The sequence below is a fragment of the Phymastichus coffea genome, unplaced genomic scaffold (genome assembly GCF_024137745.1).
Source record: "Phymastichus coffea isolate CEN01 unplaced genomic scaffold, Cenicafe_Pcof_1.1 PCOF00148, whole genome shotgun sequence".
NCBI lineage: Eukaryota > Metazoa > Arthropoda > Insecta > Hymenoptera > Eulophidae > Phymastichus > Phymastichus coffea.
In genome coordinates this window covers 218,464-244,338 of record NW_026706959.1, presented here as the reverse complement: position 1 = coordinate 244,338, position 25,875 = coordinate 218,464, and the positions used below count along the sequence as shown (strand labels likewise).

Genomic DNA, 25,875 nt, shown 5'->3' with positions numbered 1-25,875 from the left:
ATGTTTGTACGTCAGTAATGATATTTGTAACTTTTCAAGACTGATCCCGCCCTCCGATTTCGATTCATTCATTCTCGGCTACGATCACATTGACAAATATGCGTAAATCACTCTTACATTTACAATTGATACGTTGGAACGAATGTATTTAAACAAATATATAACAGTATATGTATATTATATAAGACAACAGTTTGACGTTTCTCCGTACAAAAATGCCAGGACCAAACTTGTGCATTGTACACTTTTGTATAATACCAAAATGAACGTGATTAACTTCGCTGGATGATAATAATGGTACATGTATCAATGTATAATTATAGTCTGTCGACAGAGAGACAGCGGGCACTTGTGTAAAAATTGATCAAGTACGTAGTACTTGTTGTTTACAGCTAGAACGATAAATTGGTTGGCAATGCAAGGAAAATACCATATGTATGCATGTGAGGATATATTAACAAGTGGGGGCAGCGTATGCCGGCAAAGTGCATCATCGCGCCCGTTATGTTGAATATAGCAGCGCTAAATCTTGGATGATAAAGATGTCAAGGCGCGGGCGGATGCGACGCAGTGTATAGGGAAGAAGAACAGCCGCGGATTTTTAACTATTTACTGTTCTTTTTCGTTCGTGGTGGTTTGACCATTGTGCTTTCGATTTTTTCGGTGAAAGTCGTGCCGTGACTGCACTTGTCGGGCGTTTTCTCGGCGACCACGTCCTGGGGCGCAACGAGCGTTATCCTTAAAAATAAACAAGTTATTGGAAACGAGGGAGAAAGAAAATTGAGATATTGAGATGAGAAGACGGCAAAAGCAGAGCAATTCGAAGCTAGTTTTTGATCTTGTGGTCGATGCAGTGAGCTACGGGCGCTGTATGTAAGAGGCTGGCAGGCAAAGCAGAAAAGGTCTGTTTATTTGGTTAAACGGTTAATTGAAAATGAGATACAAGTAGAAAGAAGCAAGATCTCTTTTCAGCATTGATTATAGCGTGTTACGTGGATGTGGCGGCGGCAGTCTGCGCAGCTTGCTCTCTCTCTCAACAAAGTGTAATTGACAGCGCGAGCGTTAAACACGTGATTTTCGAGCAGCAGCAGCACACACAGGCACACAACAGAGCAGCGACTCTATATATAAGCACGAGATACAAGTAGCAGCCGCACTGGCGCTTTCAATAAAGCTCTATCAGACGCATTTAATATTCGAAGCGCGTAGCGGAGCACTGAATTGACAAAGAGTAGTGGCGGCGACGAGAACGGAAAAACTACGAGAAGAAAGCGAGGACGAGCGAGCGAGAGAGAGAGAGAGAGAGAGAGAGAGAGAGAGAGAGAGAGAGAGAGAAGTAGCGGTAGGGTCCGAGCGAGCGTGCGACAGTCACGTGAGCTACGCGTAAAAACTGGAGTGGTACCTCAGTTGGGGCACGCTGAGCGGGCGCAGGAGGCTCTTGACCGCGGGCGAGACGTCGCCGGGCTTGGGCAGCACCGGGCTGCTCGCGCAGAGCGCGGCGCTCGTCAGCTGCGACACCAGCGAGAAGCTCGTCTTGTCCGTGTTGGAGGTGGTGCGGAACACCCGTCGGATCTTGGACCTTAGGCCGCCCGCCGGCGGCGGCGCCTGCACCGGCGTCGGCGGCACCGGTACCAGCTGAAAACAGAGGCCAAAGCTGCACTCCACGGCGCGGCGTCGAGTGCGCGGCGCGCGGAGTACCTTGCCCTGGAGCACCTGCGCGGCGAGTTCGGGCTCGCTGCCCCAGCGGCACGAGGTCGTCTTCTCGAGCAGCCGGTGCCGGGCGAAGCGCTCGATCACGTCGGCGCACACGTACCTGCAGCAGAACCTGGCCCACTGCTCCGCGCGCAGCCCGCGGCCGTGGTCCCGCAGCGTAGGATTGGCACCTGTGCGGGTCGCAAATCCGGCGTGAGTCGGCGGGGCGCGGGGCGCTAGGGAACAGTGCGGCGAGTTACCGGCAAACAGCAGGATCTTGGCGCACTTGGTCCTGCCTTGGAGGCCGGCCTTCATGAGCGGCGTGAAGCCGAGGTTGTTCCTGGCGTCCACCTCGATGTCGGGGCAGCGCTGCAGCAGGATGTTGAGGCACTCGGTCTGGCCTGCGCGACAAACAGAGGGCAGAGGTGAGCGCCGATCGGGGAGCGGCCGCGGCGTACCGACCAGCCTGCGCGGCGAAGTGCAGCGGCGCGTTGCCCTCGTTGTCGGCCAGGTTGGCGTCGCAGCCGGGCAGCGCGAGGCAGGCCTCGAGCACCAGCGCGCTGCCGTTGCCCGCCAGGTAGCTGATCGCCGTCTGCAACGCAACGACCGTTCAGGGATCGGCGACGTGCGCGCGACCGCGGCGCCGGGCGCTACTCACGCGGCCGCTGTTGTCCTGGGCGTTCAGCTGGATGTTGCCCAGGCCCGCCTTGTTGGCGAGGTTGACGATCCGCTGGACCAGCTCGTCGTCGGCGTCGTGCGCGGCCCCCAGGAGGGCCCGCGGCCCCCCCAGGCACTCCTCCCAGGACAAGGGCAGATTGCCGTCGTCGGCGGCGGCCTCGCGCGAGCCGCGGCTCTGCCGATCTGCGCAACAGTCGATCGTTGCTCAGAGACTGGCGGCGGCCGCGCCGGCCGCGCGTCGCCCGAATACTCACCCTGCAGCACTCCCTTGCGGTAGAGCCTGGCCTCGTGCGCCGGCCGGCGCGGCCGCCCGGTGGCGGCCCGCGGGCGCTCGGCCGCGTCCGCGCCGAAGGACACGCACTTGCGAGGCTGCGGCCCGAGTGGCGCGGGCGCGGGCTCGGCGGCGCGGCGCTGCCTGCGCAGCAGGCCCGCGAGCAGCGAGGTCGGCGCCGGGGCCGGCTGGCCGGCGGGCCCGCGGGTGCTGGGGCTGGGGCTGCGGCTCCGGGGAGGCGCGGCCTGGCGGCGGCCCGACTGCGAGAGCACGGGCGAGGCGGCTCGTCCCGTGGCGTTGCGGCCCGCTGCGCTCGCGCTACTGGACTGCAGGACTGCGCCGCCGCCGCCGCCGCCGCCGCCGCCGTCTGCGCTATTTCGAGGCCGCTGCTGCCTGGCGCCACCGGCGCTCGCGCCTCCGCCGCTCTCCGCCGTGATCTTCCGCACCTTCTGCGAGCAGCGCGCCGTCCGCGTGAGCTGCAGCCCCTCGCGTCGGCCGCGCGCCGCGGCCGCAGCCCTCGATAAATATAGCGAGCTAGGCGCCGAGGGGGAGCGCTCAAGGCTCGCCCCGCGCGCTTTCAAAAGCCTTTATGCTCGACTCGCTGGACTCGAGCTTATTATAAAAGCGCCCGGCCTGGCGTGCCGCGCGGCCCTCGTCCTCGAGTCGCGGCGCGGCGCCTTTATCGGAATACGATACTCGAGCCGCGCGGCACGCCGGCGCGCGGGAGCAGAGAGCAGCGCTTCGTAAGGCGCCCGCCCCCCTCCCGCCCTTTCTTTCCGAGAGAGGAATCTCGGATCGATGATCGCGCGGTATGCTTACCACTGCTTCCTGCTGTCGCTGCTGCTGGTGCCGCTGCTGCTGCCTCGGCGGCGCCCTAGTGGCCATGGTCCCCGGCGCCCGCTGACTCGCGCTGCCGCGGCCGCTGTCCGCGATCTGTTGCACGCACACATCGACGTCTCACTCGGCTGTTCTTTGGCTCGTCGGTCGTACATCGCGCGCTAGTGCGTGCTCGCCCGAGTATTTTTGGAGCGTTTCCGTGCGCCAGCGCCGAGCACTCGATGCGTCTCGCGAGTTCGTTTGTGGCGGCAGTCAAGGTCGAGCCGCGTGCTCGCCTGTGCGGGAGTTACCCGGCCGGCGCTTCCGCGTCCTATCTTTGTCTCGATTCGTTTACACTCCAATGGATAACCCAATCGATCTTTGATCTTAACCGTAGCTTTCCCGCTCCGTTCGGCATTCCGACGGACCGTGCATTGGCTTGCGCTCTTCCCATTTTCGACGCGCTTGTTTACAGACGGGTACACGCCCACGTGTACCTGTCGGAACCAACGCAAGAGCCGTTTTAAATTTAAATGATCCGACTTCTCGCGGACGCTCGTCGAGAATAGCGGAAATCGTTGCGGTTCCATCTCGGCCGGCCGTATTTCGTCGCGCGGACTGCGAGTCGTGTCGGTGCGTGCTGCTCGGAAGAGACTCGATCTTCTCGGACTGCTGCCAGCGCGCCGATCCATGGGACCCGCTCGGCACTCGCGTTGATCGGAACGCGTGTCCGCGCCAGTCCCGCGCGAGCCGGTCTCCCTCGGCGACGTCGTTGGCGATTGGCCAACGCTGCGCCTCTTGTCTCGCGCGCACGCGATCCGCGGGAAACTCGTCAAGATCAGCATCGACGCCCAGCGCGGCGGCTGCACGGCAGCGGGATCGATCGTTGAACATCGCGGCCTCCCTCCGTCGAGAGCGACGCCAGCCTCTTCGTTCTCTCTCTCTCTCTCTCTCTCTCTCTCTCTCTCTCTCTCTCTCTCTTCGGCTTTCCGCTGAGAATAGAAAAGCACTGCCTACTCGACGCCGCCGCTCCACAAGCGCGTTTTACGGCGCACTCACCTACATATACAGCCGCCAGCGCGTAGCTACGCTCTGTCGCACCCTCGGTCTGGCTAGGCGCTCAAGTGGCCTGGCACCAACCCGCCCAACCACCTACGCCCCCGTTCCAGTGGAACGGCCAGAGTTCGGTCGGACGCTGATAAATGCCACGCTATGCCCCGGCAAACTTTCGCTCTCGCGCCTAGTCGTTATCGCTCTCGCAAGCCGAACTTTGGTTTTTTCGCGCGAGACAAGTTCGGGCTGGCGATCGATGGATGTGCCGCGTACGCGCGACCAACGCGACCGGCGCGGCGTGAAAGCTCGTGCCCAGGCTGCAAGCGACGCGCTCATCCGAGGGTTTGCGGGGCAGTCGGACAGGCGACGAGACCCAGAGCACGTCGCGCGAGTCCCCCTCGCCCCAGTTATATTCCTCGCAGCTGTATTGCCGCACGTGAGGGCACGCGGTATAAAGGACTCTGCTCTCTTGCTCGCTCGCTCGTCAGTCGCAGTTGGCGCTTGTTTTCGCGCTCGCGGCTCCATTAGCGCGTCGCTAAGCGTAATTCGACGGGCACCGGCGACGCCTCGTATCCGCGATAGCGCTGTGTGCCATTTCCTCGCACGTTCTTATATTTCTTGCTCGACCAGACCCACCTAGCTCTCTCTCTCTCTCTCTCTCTCTCTCTCTCTCTCTCTCTCTCTCTCCCTCTCTCTCTCGTTTCCGCGGGATGCTAGCGGCGAGTGAGTCACGCGTGCCTTAGGTTCGTCGCGCAGTCGTCCCCATTCAAGTCGCGCGCGCGTCCTGATTGCACGTCGTGCGGAAAGGCCGAATCGAGAAGCAACGCGATGACAATGAAAATCGATAGGCCAGAACTAGGCAGAGTGGCGAGCGGAGTTACCTGCCGTATCTTGATCTTGCGAGTGAACCACGACTCGGGTTGCGAGGAGGTCGAGCCACTCGCCAGCACCATTCCGGGGACGCGCGGTTGACGATTCGACGAGGATGGCGGGCCGCCCGCAGCATCGGTTGTTCGTCGCGGGGGCCGTCGCTGCGAATACGTCGTTGCCTATACGCAACCTATCGAGCGGATAGTTGTAACAAAGTACCTCGAAGTTACTTTGGCAGGAAGCGTTCGAGCTGTTGAGGGCGATGCGTGTGGATCGATCGCGAGCAACAGAGCCGAGCGAAGATTGAGCGAGGAAAATCTAGAGTGAAACTGGCGCGAATTAAATCGATCGCGACTCGTCGACGAGTGCTTCCCGCCGCGGTCGCTCCTCGGCCGCGCGATCGTCGCGGGCACTCGACGCCCCATCATCCATTACTTACCGCTCGGTCGCTCGTTATCCTCATTCCACGCCGAGGCGGCGTCCGCCGGCCCGTCGGCTGCTCTCACTGTCGAGTCACTCGCGTCGCGTGAGCACTGCGTGGCAGGCTTGCGCTCGTATTGGCCAGCGGCGGCCGAGCAGGCGGAGAGGTTGATCACCCACTGGGCCAAAGTTCAAAATGCAGGCCGGTCTCGCTCGCTCGCCTAACCACTTGCCGCCTGAACGACGCACGCGCGCGACTATCAGCACCACTTGCCTTCGGCCGCTACTTGCCCGAAAGCCCCGATCCAACTTGATCGCTCGGGCACTGGGTTTCTTTCTTTGGAATGAAACGACTGCTTGTATTTTCGATAACATGTACAATTTTATTGAACATAGGGATCTGTATTGGAAAAGAAATACATACGTTGGCTAAGAGGGTCAACGAAGAGCGTAATTGCAAACAGAGCATTGGTTATTGATATGTCTAGATCAAATCGCTTCCTCGGCGGCTACTCGTCTCGTGTATATATCTCTATATATGTAGGTATACACACACACTCAGTCACTCAGGTAAGGCAAACACAATGGTCAACGAGCGAAGAAAGAAACTAAAGATAACTGAAAGTCGGTCTGTTGACGAGTTGGCTTTTTATACCTGTCGCGTGTGCGCGCGTAAGAGCGCGTAAGAGCGCGTGAGAGGGTGCAATAATAATCGACAACGTCGGCGGCTTCGGCTCCGCAGTTGCAGCTGCACGTGTTAGATGACACAACTTGAAATTCGATGCACGTGCACACATGCACACACGCACGCGGATCGTGCGGCTATCGTGATAATTCGGGCCTGCACTTTTAAATAGAGCCGCGTCACACATCACACGCGTCGCTCGACGACCGTCGGCTCTCTATTTCGGTGAGCAGTTTGTGCAATCGCCGGCTAATTTTAGTGTCGGGCCGTTGGCACGGCGCTTATCTCGCGTTTGCCGCGGTTACCGGCGAGCAAAGAAAACGAACGGAAAAAGCGAGAGCGAAAAAAAAGAGATGAAAAACGTGCAAGAAAATGCCAACTTGTTGGCGGGCGCGCACTCGCCGCGGACTGACAACGTCTAGGCCCATCGGCGACAACGCTCCCACGGCCAACTGTGCCTAGGTCGTCTATTTCAATCGGCGTCGAATTTTCAAGCGCGTGCGCGCACACGCCGCTGTCCATTCTTTTCTCTCGTCTCCTTCTCCTTCTCGCTCTTTTTTTTTCTTTTTTTCGCACCGATCCGCCTTGCTTTGCCTTTCGCGCTTGGACAGCGCCTCGTGACCCATTTCGCTCAGTCGAGAGCGCGCGCGAACCGCGCCGCGGCGTCGCTCGCAATGTAGAAAATACCTGTTCTCTCTGTCTCTGCTTTCGTGATATATCGTTTCTCTGCTCGATAATTCATTTGCGATCTATACGTTGTCGGTTCGTCCTTCGTCTAGGCTTCTACAAAAAGCTCGAGTGGCCCGAGCTTACCGAGCCTCAAGTTCCGAGCATTCAGCTCTAAACTGGCCATTATTCCAATATGGACATAATATGTCATATTCGTAGAAATTCACGCGAAACAACTATTGAACTCGAGTCGAGCCTTTGCAGAAGCCCAATCTTTCGTTTAATTTATTTATACATTGTCAATGACTAACGTGTGTATTTGGCAACAATTAACAACAATTGAATTTTTATATTACTATTCACAATAGTGTTGATATATGCATATATCATTTTGCGGCGAGAGTCGTTGGCTTATTTAATATGTACGCTAAATAAGCTAAAAAGTACTGTATGGCACAAAGTACAAGAGATTCACTCGTTTTATCTTGCTCATTTTATCGGATAAGTCTGAACATTTTATATAATGTATATTGATATCCTTGTAGGTTAAAAAAATTCTTGATATTAAAAACAGCAGTGGATTTTGTGGCATTCTTGCGAATACTCGATAAGACGTTCAAGTAATTGCACGTAAAACCTAATGACGCACTGATTTCTAGATTAACGCTTATACTTATTGTACTCATTCTCTCGGATTGCAGAATATTATTCAACAAGAGCACTCGTAAAGCCTGCTCAGTGCTTTTTCTCCTGCAGCTCGCATTCGATCGTCAAAATAGTCTAGAAAAACTCGATAAAGGCAAGTATTGCGCATTCGAAAGCGCCTCGGTACGGAGCATTCGGAAATCAATCTACGTGAAGTACATCCCGAGAAAGAGCGAAAACAATTGCTGGATCGTTGCGTCTCGTCCTCGTCCATTGGCCCGACAGATTTGTCTAGGTTTCAAGACAACATAAAAAATCGCAAGTCATAACAACGACGAGTCGATAACAATCACAGAAGTGAAAAATAGAATTTCTCTGCTCTCTGCTCGTCCCACGCTAGGGAATACTACTGGCAAGTCGCTAGTGAAATGCTCGGCTGTTAGTTGCGAAGAGAAGTAGCGAATGCTCATTGGTTAGTCATGGCATGCCGTTCGAAAGAGTTTTCATTTGGGTAGCGCCACTTGAACACCGATAGTCAACGTTGATGCGAATGTTTGAAAGCTCGAAATTGATGAAAGGGCAGTGAAGGACAGGCAACGCAGTTTAGATCTTAGCAGATGAACATTGAAATTGGAAAATGTTGAAGGCGCTTGGAGCAACAAATGTCGCTCTGTGCCAGTAGTATCAATCCAGACTGAGACTCGTGGTTCGACAAAGAAACCTCGCTCGCTAATTATCTACGCAAAGTATAAACGATCTCGCTAGGCGTCCAGTCCGGCGGATTTAGACCCAGGAAGCCGGTACCCAGTGAGGCTCCGTCTCGAGCTTGTGAATCGAAGCGAGCAGCTGCTCGAAAGCCATCGGCAAGTCGGCGTTGATGATGATCTCGTCAAACATGTGTGAATAAAGGAACTCTATTCGAGCCGCGCTGTGCAGGATCTCCTCGAATTCCTCGTCCTGAAAGCACGCGAAGGAAACAAGGCCGATCAGTCGAAAGCGAGGCGATGGAACTGCGAGCGACGCTAAATGTACTGACGGTGAATCCCCGGGAATTGGTTTCGTCGAAGGTGGATCTGGCTCTGGACTGGCTTCTCGTCTCCTTAAGGATCTCGAACCGCGGCGGCTTGACGTACACTACGAAGGGCTTGAGCGCGGGCGTGCGCAGCATCTTGAGCGCCTGGTAGTGCGGACTGAGGATGCACACGTAGCCGGCGTCGACAATAGAGGTGACACTCTCCGCGCTCGTGCCATAAAGGTTGCCCTTGTACTCGCCGAACTCGATGAACTTGCTGGCGTTGATGTCCTCGTCCATCTGCTCGCGGGACACGAAGAAGTACTCGGTGCCGTCGACCTCGCCCGCCCGCGGAGGTCTCGAGGTGTCTGAAAGTCGAGGGCAATGAGGCGAATGAGAACCGAGTCGTAGATGACTGCCAAGAGTGACGAGCTGAACGCACAAGGTACTGGAGTCTTGTACTTGGCGGGGTCGGTGGCCATGAGTCGCCTTTTGAGCTCGTTCCTGCCGACCCCCGGTGGCCCGATGAGCACGACCGGCCGATGAAGACCCGGGCGGGGATAGAGCTTCACCACCTCTTCGTAGGTGGGGATCTCTTCGCGGTCATAGTCATCGTTCTCTGTAGCGGCATACATGATTTTTTTAGTCTTTATCGCGTGCAAACCGCACTTTGTCGGCGAGTCATGCACAGAAGAGGTACAGGGACGGGGGCACAGCATGGGCAAAGGCACTGCAACAGAACACAAGCCTAACCGACGGTTAGGTCAAATATCGTACGTTAGCAAGCCGTTGGTCAGCCAAATGGGTTTCACGTGTGCACGCGCTATCGCTGTCGCCGTCGCTGCTGCTGCTCTATACGTTAGAATGGTCAATCGTGCAGCGTGGACCACGCATCTATCACATCTACTCTAGCAATATCAACAACAATTAGGTACAACCGGTCCATGCTCTTACTTATACTGTCGTCTTCGGACTTCTCCTGCAGCTGCCTCTGTCTTATGATGCGGTGCTCCTGCAACGCCCTGCTAGGAATCAGTCCTGCTCGCATGTTGCGATCGCCCTCTTTCCTCGCCTGCCACCTAAACAATGCAACGTTCTTTCTGTAGTGTCGACTTGCCGTTTCCACGATAAAGGCGCTTGACATTTTTTATTTTCGCTCTGCTGCCTACAAATCATAGGGGCAGCAATATTCGTTAGCTCCTACCAGTGTGCGTCGTCTTGGCAAACGATGTGAAGCACGTCTCCAACTTCGAAATCAAGCCCTGCCTCTGTACACGGTGTCTCCGGATCTTCTGACGCCTTGTAAGAAAAGTGAGCTCGCACTCTCATCTGCAATATTGACAGAGCGATTGGTCATTTAATGGTGAACGAAGGCGTTCAACTAAGTTCATCGGCTACCTTGCTTTCTCGAAACACACACTTGCTTTCCGCTGGTACGATTTTGAAAGTAATTGTTCCCTCGGAATTTTGCTAAAAATGAAATGCTTAAATTAGACACAGTTCAAGTCGCTTTAGGCACACTCATTGTCGAATTACAATTACCAAAATTTTCAAAACGTCGTTTGGAGTCTTTCCATCGACGCTGACTCCGTTGACCTCTTGTATTTCATCTCCGACGTGAATGAGACCAGATCTGTCAGCGGCCCCGCCGTGCATTACACGAGCAATCACGATTTTACCAGTTTGCTCATCAGTCTTTATCGTTGCTCCCTATTACGTGCGGGTAATTATTTCATTAACAACACGTTCAATACGACATGCTATTTCGTATAAAGTTATATGACAAGAGGAAACACAAAAAAGGGATGCCAACTGATTAATTTAATTTGACGGCGAATACAGTGTGGAAAAAGTTTCGCCGTAACGGCGACTCGACTGCCTCTCGGCTTTCGGATAATATAAGTACATTACATACATGCGGGAAAAATAAAAGTGATGAAATATGTTTCACAAATAATTTATTTACAAACGAAATAAAGTCATGCATACAGCTTAATAATTCTTACACGGCACTATTTACAATAACAAAGTAAATGGAAACGAAAGATGATTAAACACACAGTGCACAGCCATTGCAGATCAGATACAACGAATAACAGTAAATAAAATTTGTACAATAGAAGAACAAAGCAGTGTCATAAAATGAATGAGCAGCTAATAAAAATAATACCCATCGAGTGACTGCAAATTAATTTTAGCAGCACAAATAAAGTATTGCAATGCCTAATAAAGAAAAATATAATCGCGCTTTGGTTGATGCAAGTCTGGGGCTTTCTCAACACTTACCATTATTGGTTCAATGCCAGTACCAGACTTTGGAGCAAGTTTGACAATGAAAAAAAAATTCGATTACTTGCAAATATTACAGATTCAATTTTTACCACAGAAGAGCTTTAGAAAGGTCCTCAAAAGCCCACAATACTACGTTTTCATTAGTTATATGTAAAACAAATATTTTGTTCAATTTCATGCATGTCAACAAACATATTAAACAAATAAGTTTGCAGTTGAAATAACTATTTTGCATAGTGTAGTATCATACCTCTTAAGTCAAATTGTTAAATTTTTTTTAGTAGCTCATATAAATCAATTTTTACAAAAGACAAACACGAAACACACATTTCACATAACATACCAATGGTTCATCAGATTTGACCAATTGCACAATTTTTACAGTTTCTTCTTCTTCATCAACCTCCACAGGTATATCAGGAAGTCTTGGATAATAGTCTTTTTGAGCTACAGTATCATGTGCTATGAGAAGAGCCTGCAAAAGATGTCAAATTGAAATTTCTGACTAAGAGAATATTTCATGACAAATACAAAACCAATGGAATGTTTACCTGCACATGAGGTTTTTGCAGTAAGTGAAATAGTTCCTTGAATTCCTCGGATGAATGTGTTTTGGATGCCAGTATTCCCAGTACCTCAACATTGATTTCCATGGCATTGGAGAGAATAGCACAGCATTTGTTATCTTTGATCTTGTTGTAGATTTGCACAAGTGCATTTAATTCCTTGGACTGCAGCAGATCTGTTAGAAAATTGAATTCCTCGTCGGAGCAGCTTGGTACAGAAGCTCTGTGGGCTTCCAAGGCACTCAATAATTTTGACAAAGCTGAAATGAATATGCATGCTTGAAAATATGTATATCAAGCCAAGCCTAATTAATGTCAGACAGTAAAGTATCAACTAGTTAGGGATAAAAATAGCCATTCTGCCTTCAAAATTAATTATCTGAGCTTTTCTGTAAATCCAATTAAACTGGCAAATAGCATTGAGTATAAGCAGAACACAACGTAACAAAGTCGGTGAAGCGTGAAATGAAAGTACAAAAATAGTGCACTCACAGGGATCCCAATTTAAGTTTTCCATGATTGTCGCCTCTTGTCATAATTTGCGCGGTCAAGCGCTGAACTTCGCTAGCTCCCTCGCAGCCCTTATCGAGGAAAGCTTGTTAAGCACGCTGAGCCTTGGGGTAAGGCCAAACGATATCGGGAAAAGGTAAAAAAGATAAGGGAAGGACGTTCATGTGTGTGCGCGCGCGCGCGCTGTTCAATAAAAATCGGGTCACTGGACGGTTAAGTCGGAGTCGGAGCTAGGAAATGCTTAGTGTATTTCGGTATTGTCACGATTTTGGCGAGCCGGCTGCAGTCCGAAGTATTGAAGCGATGCTCGCTCAGCAACGATCCAACAATGCTACTTTCGGCCGCAAAAATATATTCATTACGTAAGCAAATGTCACTCGACACTCCTTGACCACGGGTTTTACGACTTCTTGAAGCAGCTGCCGAGGAAGAGACGTCCTTTCCTCGTGCAAAGTAATTTCGGAAATCAATCGCGATGCACACATACACGCACAATCAATAACAACGGTCGTGCTTTTTCTCGGCTCTTGACGATTCAATTTTATTGCGAGCTGCTTCACTCGCTTAGCCCGTAACCAGCCACTGTGCGATCAGTGTAGAAGACTCGCGAGAGCTTTGAGCTACTGCCAAAGCAGCGTGCAAAATGTTCGGCTTTCCGTTTATTTCAGGAAAACATCGTTCGGGTCAGCAGCTCTCCTCGCGTAGTCACGTCCGCGTGCGTGCAAGAAGACGTCTGCAGCTGGCCCCTAGCCGTGGACGCCATCTCTTTACCACCTCTACACTGCGCTTGCGCCCCACAGGACTGCACTTTAGTGTAATTTACGATCGCGCCTGCGTTCGCTAAACTGAATATACGCGTGCTTTTTGCTCATTTGTTTCGATTTTTATTCATCTAGATACGGGGAATGGGCTGATTGCCTGACAACACACTTCTAATACCGCTACTATTATGCAAATCAACACAACTTTAAATAAGCTTTCATTCGAAAAATCCCGTTTAAACATGAGAACAATTAGGTGCAACGAAAAACGTATATGCACACAAAATTCCATTCGATATATTCCTATCGATGTTTCGTTTGTATTTCGATATATTAACCTTGAATTCGAATAACAGATAAATGTATTGAATATCGATAGGCAGTAAAATAAACATTTTCGTAAACGAATTCCAAGAAATCGCGATTTTTACGACTACAGTCATTTTGGGAACATTTCATATTATTCGGAATGGTGAGCGAGTCTTCGTTTGCTAAATCGTCAATCTATAACACCTATAGCATACTAAAGCAAGAGAAAATGTTGTCGTGGCTTGCTTGCAACGGTACTGAAGTTAAACATACCTACACGGAGTGGATTTCGACCTATCAATTTTGGAGTTTTCTTTCCGTCTGAACGGTAGATCGCTTCAAAATGGATCAGTCGCAATCTATTTCGTGCAGGTAGGTACCAACTATCTCTTGTTTAGGTACATGAAAGTAAACAGCGACAAAAATTCTCGCTTTATCGTCGGCTTGATTATGAAAAAAGTTATATATTAACAACGGTATAACGTGTAAATGAAAGAGTGATTCCCCGACGGGAAGCTTTGCAAAGCTTCGTATGCACCAGTTACGAAAACCAAAATTCCTCATTGCATTCTTGTGACACATGGTCAAAGAAACAAACAAAGCAATAATTAATTTTGCTACCGTAGTTTATTTCCCGTCTGACGCAGTTTATAGTAGATTAACTGTCGGATCCATATACCGATGTCATTTCTTGGTTATAAAAGTGAACGATGAATTATTGTACTTCGATAGCCATTGAAATGGATTGTTTAACTCGATCATGGAAACAGTTGCAAAACATCGGTGAGTCTACGATTAAAATAATATATATATATATATGATAACGTCGGCGGTACGTATGTACCGGATGAGCAGAGGTAAGGCCGAAGCAATTGGGTCGGCGCCCTGAAGGTGGCGTTAGCGTGGCCAATGTGTACATGCAGTTGTCTGCAGCAGCCAGCAATAAAAAGAGAACGAGCCAAAGAAGCAGCCAAACATCATCATTTGCCGAAAGTTTAGAGAAAAGGGCGTCACGCCGTTGGATCTGCGAGGGAAAAATCATCGAGGACGAGGTTCGCAGCCACCGCGGGTCATCTTGGTCGTCGGCGAGCTGTGAATGTTTGTTTGGCGCCTCGGCGAGCCCTTCGAGGGAGGACTTATTTTTCACTCGAGTCTTGTCATTGCGCTCGGTAAGCGGCCGATTTTCTACTTCTTTCTCTTTCTTTTTCGACGCCCCTCCACCTCGGACACGCTGATGCTCGACGGTCTGATAATACATTCGTCCGCCGCCGGAATCTCGTCTTTTTTCTCCTCTTGCCTTCTTTGGAAAAAACGCGTCGGCGTCGCCGCCGCCGCTGCGTCCGGCGTCTTGTTCGTTTGGCCTTTTTGCCGAAAGATTCCTCGCTGACTCGTTCCCTCCGACTCTGTTTTTCTCTCGCAACATTGAAACCTCTCTTCCACGGCTAGTCTCTCTATCTGTCGGCGAGTTTTTTCTCTGCGGCAAAATTAATTTACGTATTCGGTAAGCGCTGATCGACTATAGGGAACAAACTCGCGTGTTTATTGCGAGCGCGAATCCACAAGTGGTCGTCGTCCCAGCCGTCGCAACTTCTGTGCGCGCTTGACGTGCGCGCGCGCTTACACACACATACGGCCAGTGTCTCCTTTGTAATTTTGTATAAATTAGTCGTCACTTCGTCAGCTGTTTTCGAATTTATCAATCGAGTAGATTATCAGTGGTGTCCGTTCGCTCGTTGATAGGCGTAATGGAGCAACGCGGTATTATTTCAATTCATTGATCGCGCCCAATTGCTTTCTCAAACGCTCATTAAATAATGATTTTTATCAAAAGTGTGAATGAGCACTACTTGAACGAAAAGTAGATGTGTCATTGACAAGGCTATCGTTTAATTTCAGATCTGGCCAGCTTCTTGTGATTTATTTGTTGTTTATTCGGTAAGTCGTTAAGTTTCTATTATTTATATTAATTGCTCGGGGGTTTGCGATGGACAAGAGCAGTTGAAAGTTTGAACGTGCTGCGCCGTCGGTATTTTGCTTAGGCCGTTGTCCAGTAGATGGCGAGCGGACGAAGTCAGCAAAGCTGTCGTAAATATTTTACAATTCCACTCTATATTTGCAATATTCTGAATACATGTTTAATAAGACGTGGAAACAATAGAATTTTCCATGGCCAGACTTCCTGCCTGGTATCGGCTCTAATTTTCCGTATCTTTTAATATTGATAAAACATGTGCTTCTAAACCTCTGAATGTTTAATACTTTAATTAAAATGGAGGACGGACAAAGCATTAAATTAATTGATAAATTATTCAAACGATTCTGTCAGATGATGAAACCGTAAGATATGTAAAAATAAAAAATGATTTAACCTACGTACACACACGCACACACACACGAGCAATTCCGTACGAAATAGTACATTACGCTGCTCGAGTGTAGACTAAGTAGGCAAAGTACGCGCCGTGGCATTTCACGGATTGCCTGTTCGCCTGCTTGCACACCCGTGTTGCGTCTACTCATTTTCCGCACAGCCCTCGACGTTGCGTCTTCGGCAGGCGACACGGAACGGAACCGCATCGTCGGTCTAAAGGTGAAGTGTCTCGCGCAAAGACGATGCGCTGTTTTCCTAGACAGACGCATCGCGCATGCGCGAGGTACTTTGCTCTCATATCATAGGCTGTCCATGTGGTTCTGTACTCCCGGCTAGGAGGGCGCACAGTCACCACTTTACGCGCAGTGCGGGGAAAAATCCATTAATTCGCCCCGTTGCTTCCGAGCGTTTAAACGGCACCCTCGCCGAATCTTAATTTTTCGGCTTCGCCGTTCTACCAAGTGCGCCCCTTCCGAGAATCATTCGACTCATCGCCGCGCGTGCTCGCGACATCCTTTTTTCGACCAATACGATCTTGCCGTTAATAATGATAAATAGGCGATTTTTCGTGGCTTTTCGTGGCCTTTAAAATTCGATGGAAAATGAAAACAAGTAGCGCGCGTGCCTGAATAGCAATTCCCACAGAATACGTGGGAAACCGTATTTGAGTTCATCTTCTGTCAGAAATGTGGACCCTTGTAGAGCTCTGATGGAATAAGTTCCGCTATGAAACCTGTCTATTCGGCAATTTCATCGGCAAGTAGTTTTTAATGCATAGCTACATTTCCGAAAGACCTGCGAGGCTGGAAACTTGGTGCACAAAATGAACGATACGGATTCCGACGGTTCTTGTTACGTCGCAATTTTCTCGTTGTGGTTGCAGATATCGCACGGGACGATCAAGCGAATGAATTGGGAGCACGCACCGTACTTCAAATTTTTGAAAAGTCGAGTCGAGGCGTCTGATCCGTGCACGCATATCGCGAAACTATTTCGACCTGTGCGCAGTAGTATCAAGGATCGAAATGAATAATAAAACAATTTTGCATTTCGTCGTAGTGTGTGCGAGCGACGTATATGAAACGCGCAGTAAGCCTATTTACAAAATATATATGCATATAGATATGTGTATATATATACACATATACGTGGAAAGTATTGATCGATGATGAATCGGCGGAAGAATGAGTAAGGACGAAGCGGCAGAAGTTTTATAATGTAAAATTCCGTGAGCCGTGGGGGGGTGGGGGGGGGGGCAGGGAGAGCGTGGAGCTGATAGAAACTCACAACAAAGACTCCGCGCCGTATTCTTAATGCACCTCCCCCCTCTCTCTGTCTCTGTCACTCTCTGATTCCGTCGTTTCGCTGGAGACAAATAAAAGTTGATTTGGACACATTTGTCGCGTGATTAGCTTCCAACAGTACGAGATAATCAGTGCGGTAATGCGAAAGTTTGTATGAACGACGGTGACGTAGCCGAGGCTGACGCGATAAACGAATACGAAATGATTGGCGCGATTGATCAGGATTGTATAACGCTTTGTTATTGACGTATGCGGTAATAAGGCGGCAGAGTGCGTCCGTCCTCCAGCGAACGGCAGCCGCGGCGCCGGGAAGAAAGAGCGACTCGAGCTGGCACGGGAGGTAGCCGCGGGGCAGGGGGCGAGCCATTTGAAAAAAACGCGGCCACTGTCGCCGGCAGCGGCATCAGCGCTTTAACCGGAATCCTAAATATTCGCCGGCCGGGGCGCTCGCAGTAGTTGCAGTATCGGATATTTCTGCCGCTCGCGGCGGCCATACGTGTCAGAAGAATGTTTTACTAGCCTTAATTTCGGGTGCTTTCGCAGCCAATATGTCGGGCAGTAAATTGCAAACTTTCGCCCGCTCGCTCGTTTGCCCGCCCGCCTCGGTTTTCAGCCGGGCGTTTTTGCGATCGCCCGGACTCGGCAGCGCGGAAATCTCGGCCGGATATTAATTTCCCTGCGAGCGCCCCACACAGTCGGGCGAGTCGCGCGAGGCCCTCCGTCTTCAACTTTCGCCGAGCTGCCTTTATTTTTCTCGGCTACTCCGGGGCTTTTTTCCTCTGTTTGTTGACGTTTCGCAGTCGGGGCGGCTGGCCGGCGCTCTCCCTCGCCGGGGGTATCGCGCCTTCGCGAGGCGTAATCCAGTTAGCGAGTCTGGCGTGTTTTTCAGTTCAGCCAGTTCGGCTGCGAGCTGCGAGGCGAGCTTATTTGTTTAGGTTAGTCCCGAGGCAAACGGCGCGTTGATAAGGCAGAACGATATTTATGGCCCGAGCCGGGCGAGCGGGCGGCGCGAGGCCGGCAGATAGCGCGCGCGTACGCGATCCTCCGCAGCCCCGGAGCCGCGCGCGGCGCAAATAATTGAGCGCGCGCGCTGCTGCAGCGGCTCTCTTCGCGCCTCGTCGCCGAGCCGCGGCGGCCGCTGCCGATCGCCGCCCCGCCGTCGGAATTCGGACGCGCGGCCCGCGCGCATTATTCAAGAATAAGGCGCGGAGCACATAAGGGCGCGCGCGCCGCCGCCGCCGCCGCCGCCGCCGCCGCCACCGCCGACTTTACATACGTATGCCCCGCGAGTTATTATGCCCTCTAAATGTTTGATGTGTTTGCCTTGGCTGGCTTCGGCCGTGTGCGTGCGCCTACGTGCGCCGGCTGCCGGCCGTGAGCGCGCGGCTTTATGTTTTACTAAGTAAATTACTGTTTTTTTTGCTCCTCCGCATTAATGTTGGCTCAATCGATTCGCGCTTCCATGCCTCGCCTCCCGCTCCGCTGCGCCGCCGCGCCGCCCTTCTTCTTTTCGCCGGCTCGCTCTTACTTGCCTTCTTCGAATTTTTGTACGTCGCTCATCAAATATTTAACCGCCGCCCTCGCCGCCTGTACCCTTCTGCGCCCCCGCACACTCCTTTCTCTCGCGGCTGTCCATGTATGTATGTTTACGCGCGCATGTACACGTATCGCGCGTTTATATATACGCGGCCGAGCGCCCAGCTTATGTATAAAAATATACACAATCGGGGGCCTCCTCCGAGCACACGTACGCGCCGGCCGAGGCTCTTTCTCTCCTTTTCCTTGAGAGTCGGGACTCGGGCGTCATTTCGTTGACCCCATGCGCCAAGTTCAGTGAACCCCCGCCCCCCTCAACTTGCACCAATGGTTTGTTTGATACGACTTATATATAGACGTATTTATATAAAAAATTCCGACGCGCCCAGCGCGCGCTCACGGTTGCGCCAAGCGAAATACATCGGCGCGCGATAAACCTTCCGCGCGGCTGCCGCCGCCGTCGCCGAAAATAGATTTGTTAATATTAATGGTCGCGGCAGTCGGCTGCAAATTATTAATTTCGCGATCTAATGCTGCCTCCGCCGGAATCTAGCCTTCCGATGGCAGAGCGAAGAGCCGGCGAGTAAGCTAACATTGGCGCGGTCCGTCGACTGTGGGAGCCCGCGCGCCTAATGACGTTCGACGACCTTTCTCCGGGAACGCGTATTTAGTAGCGAGTCGACGCGGGTACAAGGAGTGCGCGCGCGCTTGAGAGAGAGTGAGAGAGAGAGAGAGAGAGAGAGAGAGAGAGAGAGAGAGAAAATGGCGTTAGTTGTTCGGCGATGACTGATCGAGCGTGAGTGTGCGTCGGATTGCCATAGCGGTCTGACGCACGAGCCGCGCACAAGCGCCTCGATCGCATGCTCACTTAATTGCCTCTTAATTTAATAACTCGACATTAAAGAGTATTATTCCGTTTATAAGAAAAATCGAAAAGACGACCTCGCCACTTGTTTAAACAAGAATTAGGTGTCGTCGGCGCTGCCGAGTTGTGCTTGCTCGGCGCGCCTTTATATTCCTTTCGAATTATATTTTTCTGAATTATAAATAAAGAGGCGCTCGCGCAACTTTGCGCAAGCCCCGCAGCGCCGCGCGCGCGTCGTAAATCAGCCGCGCGCTCTTTGCTCGATCACGCACCTGCAAACAGAGGTGAGCGCCGAGAGGGCCACTGCTCCCGCCGACCAATGCAAATTTTCGCCTACGCCGGCGCGATCCTCGCGCGGCCGAATTAGATCGCGCGTCGCGCGCGCCCGCTCAATGGCTTTTGTGCGCCTCGCCGCGAGGCCGCGTGGGCGCTGAATGGCGCGCGCGTGTACGCGCGACTCGAACCGCCGGTCGAAAAAGCCCGCGGCCGGCGGCACAGTTAAGTCACCTCGGAGCACAAAAGTGCGGCTATTGTGGCGCGAGAGCGGCCCGCGTTTCGAGGCTGGATTTCGAAAAATCGGGCTATTCATCGGCGCACACCTCGGCCGCGTCACGCGCTCGCGCTCGTGTAAAGTGGCTTTTATTAAAGACAAGAATGTGTCCCGGCATTGTTTGCTCGGCGGCTACAATGAGCGGAATTCTTTCGCGTTTCAACAAATGCACAGAGCTCGCGAGCGTTTATTGTTAACAAAAAGCAGAGAGAGAGAGAGAGAGAGAGAGAGAGAGAGAGAGCCGGAGGGAGCGAGGCAGAAAGGAAAAAGTCGAGGGGACAGGGCGGGCAATGGAAAAGCGTAGCTCTGTTGACAAAACACCGAGGAAGAAATCCAGCCTCGGCGAGCGATAACAGACTCGGCGAGGTGTCTCGCGGAGCGGCAGATAGCGCCGGCAACGGTCTCGCGATAAGGCCTAATTACGCATGCAACAGTTGTTCTGCCGACGACGCGGGCACACGCGTGGCGCGCGCGATCGCGGTCAGCGCGGCGGCGCCTCTCCCGCGGATCGGCGTCGCGAGGCGCGGCCGGCCGGCTCCGGCTCGGCGGCGCGTGAAACCGAGGAAACCAGCGCCGCGGGGGACGCGCGACAGATGCCGGGCCCCCGCGACACCGTAATCGGATTTTCGCGCCCCCCGCGGCGCGGCCCGCGGAGCCTTTGTGCGCCGCGCGCCGCACACGACTTATTAAGTGTCGTCCGTGGCGGGCACATGTGCGCCTATCCGGCCTCATCTAAATTATCGAGGCCGAGCGGCCTGCGGGAAAGAAGCGAGGCGCACAAGTGTTTGCGCGCATTAGAATTGCCAGCGTGAGTCAGCCGCCGGGGGCCGCGCTCGCATTGTGCGAAAAACGCCCGGTTATAGCTTTCCTTGGGCGTGACTGCGCGCTCGCGTCAATCAAACATTTCTCATTTCCGATTGGACGCGACGCGCGGCTCCGCTCGGCCCTGGCGCGCCGAGGGCCCCGTGAGAAGGTATACGTGCCGCTGGAATTATGCGGAGCGCGGGGGCAGCGCGGAATATGATGGCTGCGCGGGACGCGATTTCACGATCGGCTTGTTACCGCCGGGGCCCGATCACGCCGATCGTGACCGCTCGCCAGTAGCCGCAGCGCCACCGTGCTGCTGCTGCTGCTGCTGCTGCTGCTGCTGCCAGTAAGTCGGGACCCCTTTCCCATCGCAGAAGCTGCCACTTTGCCGCCGCGGCACTTAGCTCTTTCTCGACTTTGTCTAGAAGACTCGCGGCTTAGATACATCGGCGAATCACGCGAGCAGCGCGGTTATAAATTCTCTCTCTCTCTCTCTCGCTCGCAGGATGCGTTTGTCGGAAACGCTTTTCTACCCGTTAATTATATCGCTGCCGCTACCGCTGCTGTTGCCGCGATAGGCCGCCTCGTTGGCTCGTGGGATGAGCACCGCCGCGAGAAATCGGCAGATCGCATGTCGGCCGCCATCTTGCCGATCATTTTTTCGCGCTCCATCGCCTCCAAAAGCTAGCATTACGCGAGAATATGCTAATGGGCCGGCGCTGCCTCCGACTTTTGACAAATATCGCGCGGAGTCGGCTTTGTTCGCGCGGACTATCTCACGGCGCTGCAATTCCGCTAATGCCGGGCTTTGCGCCGCCAAGGCCAGCTACCAGTCTTGCAGCTGCTCTGCCCGCTGGACTCGATATTATTATTCGCTCATTCGCGATATATCGAGTTTTATAGGCGTGTCCATGACTCCCCCCCTGCTCCCCCACTGCCTCCTGCCAACTCTCTTCGCCGGTAAATACCATCATAGTGGCCGCGGCAGCGCATCGACAAAAATCTTCAGGCAGCAAGCGTTATAAATATAGACAGCGAGCTCGCCGATCGTTATGCGCGGAAGCCAGTCTCCCGCTCTCTCCAGCTCTCTCTCTCTCTCTCTCTCTTGCACTATCATTCAGTCCATTATCCTTCGCTCTCCCGACGCAAGCATCGGCACCGCAAATTACTATTTTTCCTGCGCGCGGCTCGGCATTCTCGGCCCGAGGCCAGGCCGCGCGCAGCCCGACGCTGCCGGCCGAAAGGCGCACCCGGCGCAGCCAGCGCCGCCGGACCGACGCGCAAAAATCCCCAACAATAGTGAGAAAGCCCGGGACGCCGACGATAACGTCGAGTGGGAATCGCCGGTGCAGCAGCGAAACGGGGCTTCCGTTCGGCCGCCAGGGCAAAAACCGGGCCCGAGCGAGGCACCGAGCGAGGCACCGAGCGAGGCACCGAGCGGATAATGCGCGGACCGCGCGGCTGCTTTACGATTCGTCAGTCGGTGGCGCCGCGCGTTCCTCCGGCCCGACGCAATAAAACTTTTCGACGAAGGCGCTCCGAGGGGCGCGCGGCGCGCGTGCGTGCCGCTCGAGTTTACAGAGGCAGGCATGCGCTGTATCGCGCGAGCTTCGTACGCGGAAAAGGCGATATTTCATAAATCGCTGTTGTTTGCCGTATCGTTATGTATAACGAGAACCGACGATTATAATTGCAATGGCAAAACATCGCCGCGAGTGGCGCGCGGCTCGGGTGCAAATAACGCGCGCGAGCGCAAGTGCAGCGCGATAAAGCCGCGCAAGAAAAGTCGGCGCGCAGGTAATTAGTTGACTCGGCTGGCGTCGATATCGACTCGGCGATAAGGCATTTATTGTTGGCATCTAATTTGCCTGACGGCTCGCAAGTGCGCCGGCGGAATTTATCGCTCCGCGGGAAAGAGAAAAGAAAAAAAATAAAAAGCACGGCAGCGCGGCCAAACAAAGGAGCTTAATGCGCCCGAGTGCGTTTGCATGCATCGCGGCCGGAGAGCAAAAAATCGAGCGCGCGTCTCCTCGAGCCGCGATATCGCGCGGTAATCGCACACGTGTCGGGGCTCGCCGCCGATTTTCACCGAGTCGGCGCTCGGCCGCATTCCCATGCTCCCATGGCATAAACAAAACGCGCACAACCGCTTATTCCGCCAGATGAAATATTATAAGTAATAACATATATCTATGGCAGCGGCAGCGCCAGAGAGAGAGAGAGAGAGAGAGAGAGAGAGAGAGAGAGCCGATTGAAGGATAATAACCGGCCACTAAACTATATGCGCGAGCGCTACATATATAATTGTATAATTATTATTAATGATATCGGGCTTGCGAGAGACGAGCACAGCTCGGATAAGCTTTCGATCAGCGCGAGCGCGCGCGAGAGGCGCAGGTTCTCCCTTTAATTATCGCACGGATGCACGTAACGCCGAGGTGCTGCCCGCGACACGCGGGCCGCCCAGCGAAGCGCTGCCGATCGGCCACGTCTCCTTATTCGCGTCGATCCTCGCGGACAATGGGCTGCCGGCTCTGAAAAGGCGCCTGATTGCGTCACGTAAGGATTTTTGACGGACGGCCAAGCGGCAAGCAGCCGGGGCCGAGCCGCGCGCGTCCGCAATTACATGCTGAATCTTTAATGGAACGTTTCGAGGCTGAAATTAGTCGAATGGCATGGAAAGCCATCGCCACGTATAATGCAACTCTCGGCGGGCTCCATCTCGGCCCGCGCCTGGCTGCATGGGAAACGACGTTGACGACGACGGTGGTCTCGCTCGGACTCGGGCACGTACTCGCGCGTCCGCGTCTCATCTGCATCCGGCGAGCGGCCGCCGACGGCCGGAGCTCCACCCCGGCCAGGCCAATCTATGGCGGCGGTCAACTCGATTTCGCGCAAAAGACCAGGGCGAAAGAGCGCGGCGCGCCCCCGTCGGCCAACGAGGTTGCCCGGCAGCCAGCCCCAGCCGCCAGCCTGCCAGCCAGCCAGCCGGAGTTTCGGACAAAAGCGCGCCCGCATAGTGCGCCGTAATGCAATTTTGCGCAAGACGTTTGACGATGGCCCTCGATAATGTCTTTGCGAAAGAGGAAGCGGGACTCTCGCTAAAGAGGTTACGTCGCCGCCGGCGCGAGCCCACGACGTCGACGACGACGACGGCGGTGGCGGCGACCCGGCCTTTTTGCCCGCGTGTGTGCACTTGCCGCTCTAACCCAATAACCGAAAGCTCTCTGCGGCGCTGCCTTATTTTCCAGCTAGTTTGCCTCCGCGCACAAAGGCCCTCGCTGCGCCGGCAATTGAAAAACCGATCGCGAGACTCGCCGCTTCGCCTCGGCCGCGGCCGGGATGGGGCCGGGACGGGGCCGGGGGGCGGGGGCTAATTGGCCGGATCTTCGTTCGCGCGCTTTTACGGCCCGGCCGCAGCCTCGACAGGTTAATCACACGCTGCTTTCTAGCATTCGAATAATTTCTCGCGCGATAAATCAGCGCTAAGCGGTGGCTATCTCTCTATCGCTCTCCTCCCCCCCCCCATTACGCAGCCCTCCACCTCCCCGCCGCGACCTCTGCGCGCGTAAAAACACGTTTGGCCGCGCGGCATTCATCGCGCTTAGCGTCCGGCCAGATCCCACTTGTTTCGATGCAGCCGGAGCGCAAGATCAATGATTCATCGGCGCGCAGCCGAGGAACAAATTTTTTTCGAGCAAATTACTGTATTTTCGCGCGGAGCTGCCTTTCTCTCGTCATTTTTCTATGTGGTCCGCGCGCGCAGGGCAAGAATCCGCGCCTATGTACTTTCTCGGCAGCGGTGAGAAACCGATGATCAGCAAGTTTGGGTACCCGGTAGCCGCGCGTGCATCTATATACCGCATACGCGAGTCCGCGCGCGCGCGCGCGCCAGCCGGAGAGACAGAGTGCGAGAGAGAGAATATTATAAGCCGAGTAAAGTGCTCGGGGGCACTGGCATTATATTGATCACTGGCATCGGTCGTTCATTCGGCGATTCGGCATTTTTTGCGTCTAGCCGGTAGTAAGTGCCGGTTGCGCGAGCGCCGAAAGAGGGAGAGCCGCTGGACAAAGGGTTGCGGGCGCAGCCGGAGCGAAGAAAGCGCAACGGCAGTCGAGAAATTGCACGTTGCCCATGCAAATGCAGCTGCGCCTCTCAAATCTCGCTGGCAGCTCTAGTTTTTAGCCGCGCGCTCGCGCAACCCATCGTCAGACTTTCTCCGGCGCGGAGCTTTCATCGGCCGCCGGGAGAGAGCCGGCGAGCCGCGGCCCATTTTCGCCGTCGCCGCCGTCGACGCCGTCCGCGGAGCGCTGGCGGCGCGCGCCCGGCGCAACAAGTGGCGATTTTCGCGGGTTTTCCCGGGGACGAAAGGCGCCGGGCAGCGCCGCGGTGCTCCCCCCTCCCCCGCTGCCCGCCGGCGCTGCCCTCCTCCGCCGGGCGTGCTCCTCTTTCGGAGTGCCAAGGTGGTCGCGCGCGCGCCCGGCCGACCATTATCCAAAAGGGGCCCGGCCATTGGTCAGGCGCCAGAGCTTGGCCTGATTAACATCATCCAATGATCACTTCTCTATAACGATAGGCTCTCCGCGAGGCTACTTGGCCTCAGCTTCCCCCACCGTCGCCCTCTCGCTCGCCGCTCGCAGCGGACTCGGCTGGACTTTTTCTCGGCTGTTCGGATTTTTGCAGCGGCTTGCGATCGCGACGCCGCAATTCCATCTTAATGAAATATTAGAGGCTGGCCGCGAGCCGGCCGCGCGGATTGAAAAAAAGCATTTAGCAACTGGCCATTATAATAATACGTGATTCGTTTATCTGCTTCTCTCTCTCCCTCTCTCTCTCAATTCCGCGCTGGGGCCCAACGCTCAATTTTCTTGCAACTCAATTCCTCGGCGAGCCGGCGAGGCCTCCCGCGCCGTGCGCTCTCCCTTCGAATAACTCACTTTGCTCCATTCACTCGCTCTCTCTCTCTCTCTCTCTCTCTCTCTCTCTCTCGGCTCTCTCGCGGGCTTTTATTTATACAAGCAATAAATATGCGGCCGCATACGAGCAGCGCACAATATCCGCTGTGTATCGGGCAATGATTTCACGAGACGCAGTCGTGTCGGACGGAAGCAGTTGCAGATAATACACAGAGAGAGAGAGAGAGAGAGAGAGAGAGAGCGAGAGAGGGAAAGGGAGAACTGCAGCCAGGAGGC

At 53.7% G+C, this 25,875-nt stretch overlaps 3 protein-coding genes across 19 annotated transcripts in view; 1 reads left to right on the top strand and 2 right to left on the bottom strand.

Annotated features, from left to right (window-relative positions):
- Positions 1–58: 58 nt before the first annotated feature.
- LOC131672355 (cortactin-binding protein 2-like) lies at positions 59–8,550 on the bottom strand. 13 transcript variants are annotated; one of them, XM_058949513.1, is made up of 12 exons: positions 6,225–6,319; positions 5,820–6,153; positions 5,600–5,709; positions 5,392–5,541; positions 3,461–3,574; positions 2,625–3,157; positions 2,351–2,553; positions 2,155–2,284; positions 1,953–2,093; positions 1,699–1,883; positions 1,403–1,635; positions 104–738 (listed from the first exon to the last, which is right to left on the bottom strand). In XM_058949513.1, the coding sequence occupies exons 2-12, from the start codon at positions 5,841–5,843 to the stop codon at positions 606–608; spliced, it is 1,956 nt and encodes a 651-aa protein (XP_058805496.1). In that variant the 5' UTR covers positions 5,844–6,153; positions 6,225–6,319; the 3' UTR covers positions 104–605. The 13 variants fall into 13 exon arrangements, with proteins under 13 accessions (XP_058805495.1, XP_058805501.1, XP_058805496.1 ...); XM_058949514.1 differs by having other exon boundaries at positions 5,820–6,133; positions 6,225–6,293; XM_058949512.1 differs by lacking the exon at positions 6,225–6,319 and having other exon boundaries at positions 59–738; positions 2,151–2,284; positions 5,820–6,002.
- LOC131672357 (MAGUK p55 subfamily member 7) lies at positions 6,225–13,070 on the bottom strand. 4 transcript variants are annotated; one of them, XM_058949525.1, is made up of 11 exons: positions 12,162–13,070; positions 11,655–11,929; positions 11,447–11,578; positions 11,098–11,124; positions 10,354–10,521; positions 10,210–10,281; positions 10,016–10,140; positions 9,766–9,890; positions 9,254–9,559; positions 8,836–9,179; positions 6,225–8,756 (listed from the first exon to the last, which is right to left on the bottom strand). In XM_058949525.1, the coding sequence occupies exons 1-11, from the start codon at positions 12,184–12,186 to the stop codon at positions 8,583–8,585; spliced, it is 1,773 nt and encodes a 590-aa protein (XP_058805508.1). In that variant the 5' UTR covers positions 12,187–13,070; the 3' UTR covers positions 6,225–8,582. The 4 variants fall into 4 exon arrangements, with proteins under 4 accessions (XP_058805508.1, XP_058805510.1, XP_058805509.1 ...); XM_058949527.1 differs by having other exon boundaries at positions 9,254–9,430; positions 12,162–13,066; XM_058949526.1 differs by lacking the exon at positions 11,098–11,124 and having other exon boundaries at positions 12,162–13,069.
- A 1,174-nt stretch (positions 13,071–14,244) lies between these two features.
- The window catches only part of LOC131672341 (protein bric-a-brac 1), a 110,742-nt gene continuing 99,111 nt past the window's right edge, over positions 14,245–25,875 (top strand). For both annotated transcript variants that reach the window (XM_058949492.1, XM_058949491.1), the window contains exons 1-2: positions 14,245–14,418; positions 15,146–15,184. The gene's annotated coding sequence lies outside the window, so the exon portion shown is untranslated. The remainder of the gene's footprint in view (positions 14,419–15,145; positions 15,185–25,875) is intronic.

What these genes read in the sequence shown, in the direction of transcription:
- LOC131672355 (XM_058949513.1), bottom strand. Translation starts at nt 5,843, where the DNA reads ATGAGGATAACGAGCGACCGAGCG. An exon ending in GGATAACGAGCGACCGAGCG is followed by an intron (nt 5,710 to 5,819) that starts GTAAGTAATGGA and finishes AATTCGCGCCAG; the next exon opens with TTTCACTCTAGATTTTCCTC. An exon ending in CGCAGGTGCTCCAGGGCAAG is followed by an intron (nt 1,636 to 1,698) that starts GTACTCCGCGCG and finishes CTCTGTTTTCAG; the next exon opens with CTGGTACCGGTGCCGCCGAC.
- LOC131672357 (XM_058949525.1), bottom strand. Translation starts at nt 12,186, where the DNA reads ATGGAAAACTTAAATTGGGATCCCT. An exon ending in GTCCGAAGACGACAGTATAA is followed by an intron (nt 9,560 to 9,765) that starts GTAAGAGCATGG and finishes ACCGTCGGTTAG; the next exon opens with GCTTGTGTTCTGTTGCAGTG. An exon ending in GTACAAGACTCCAGTACCTT is followed by an intron (nt 9,180 to 9,253) that starts GTGCGTTCAGCT and finishes CTCGACTTTCAG; the next exon opens with ACACCTCGAGACCTCCGCGG.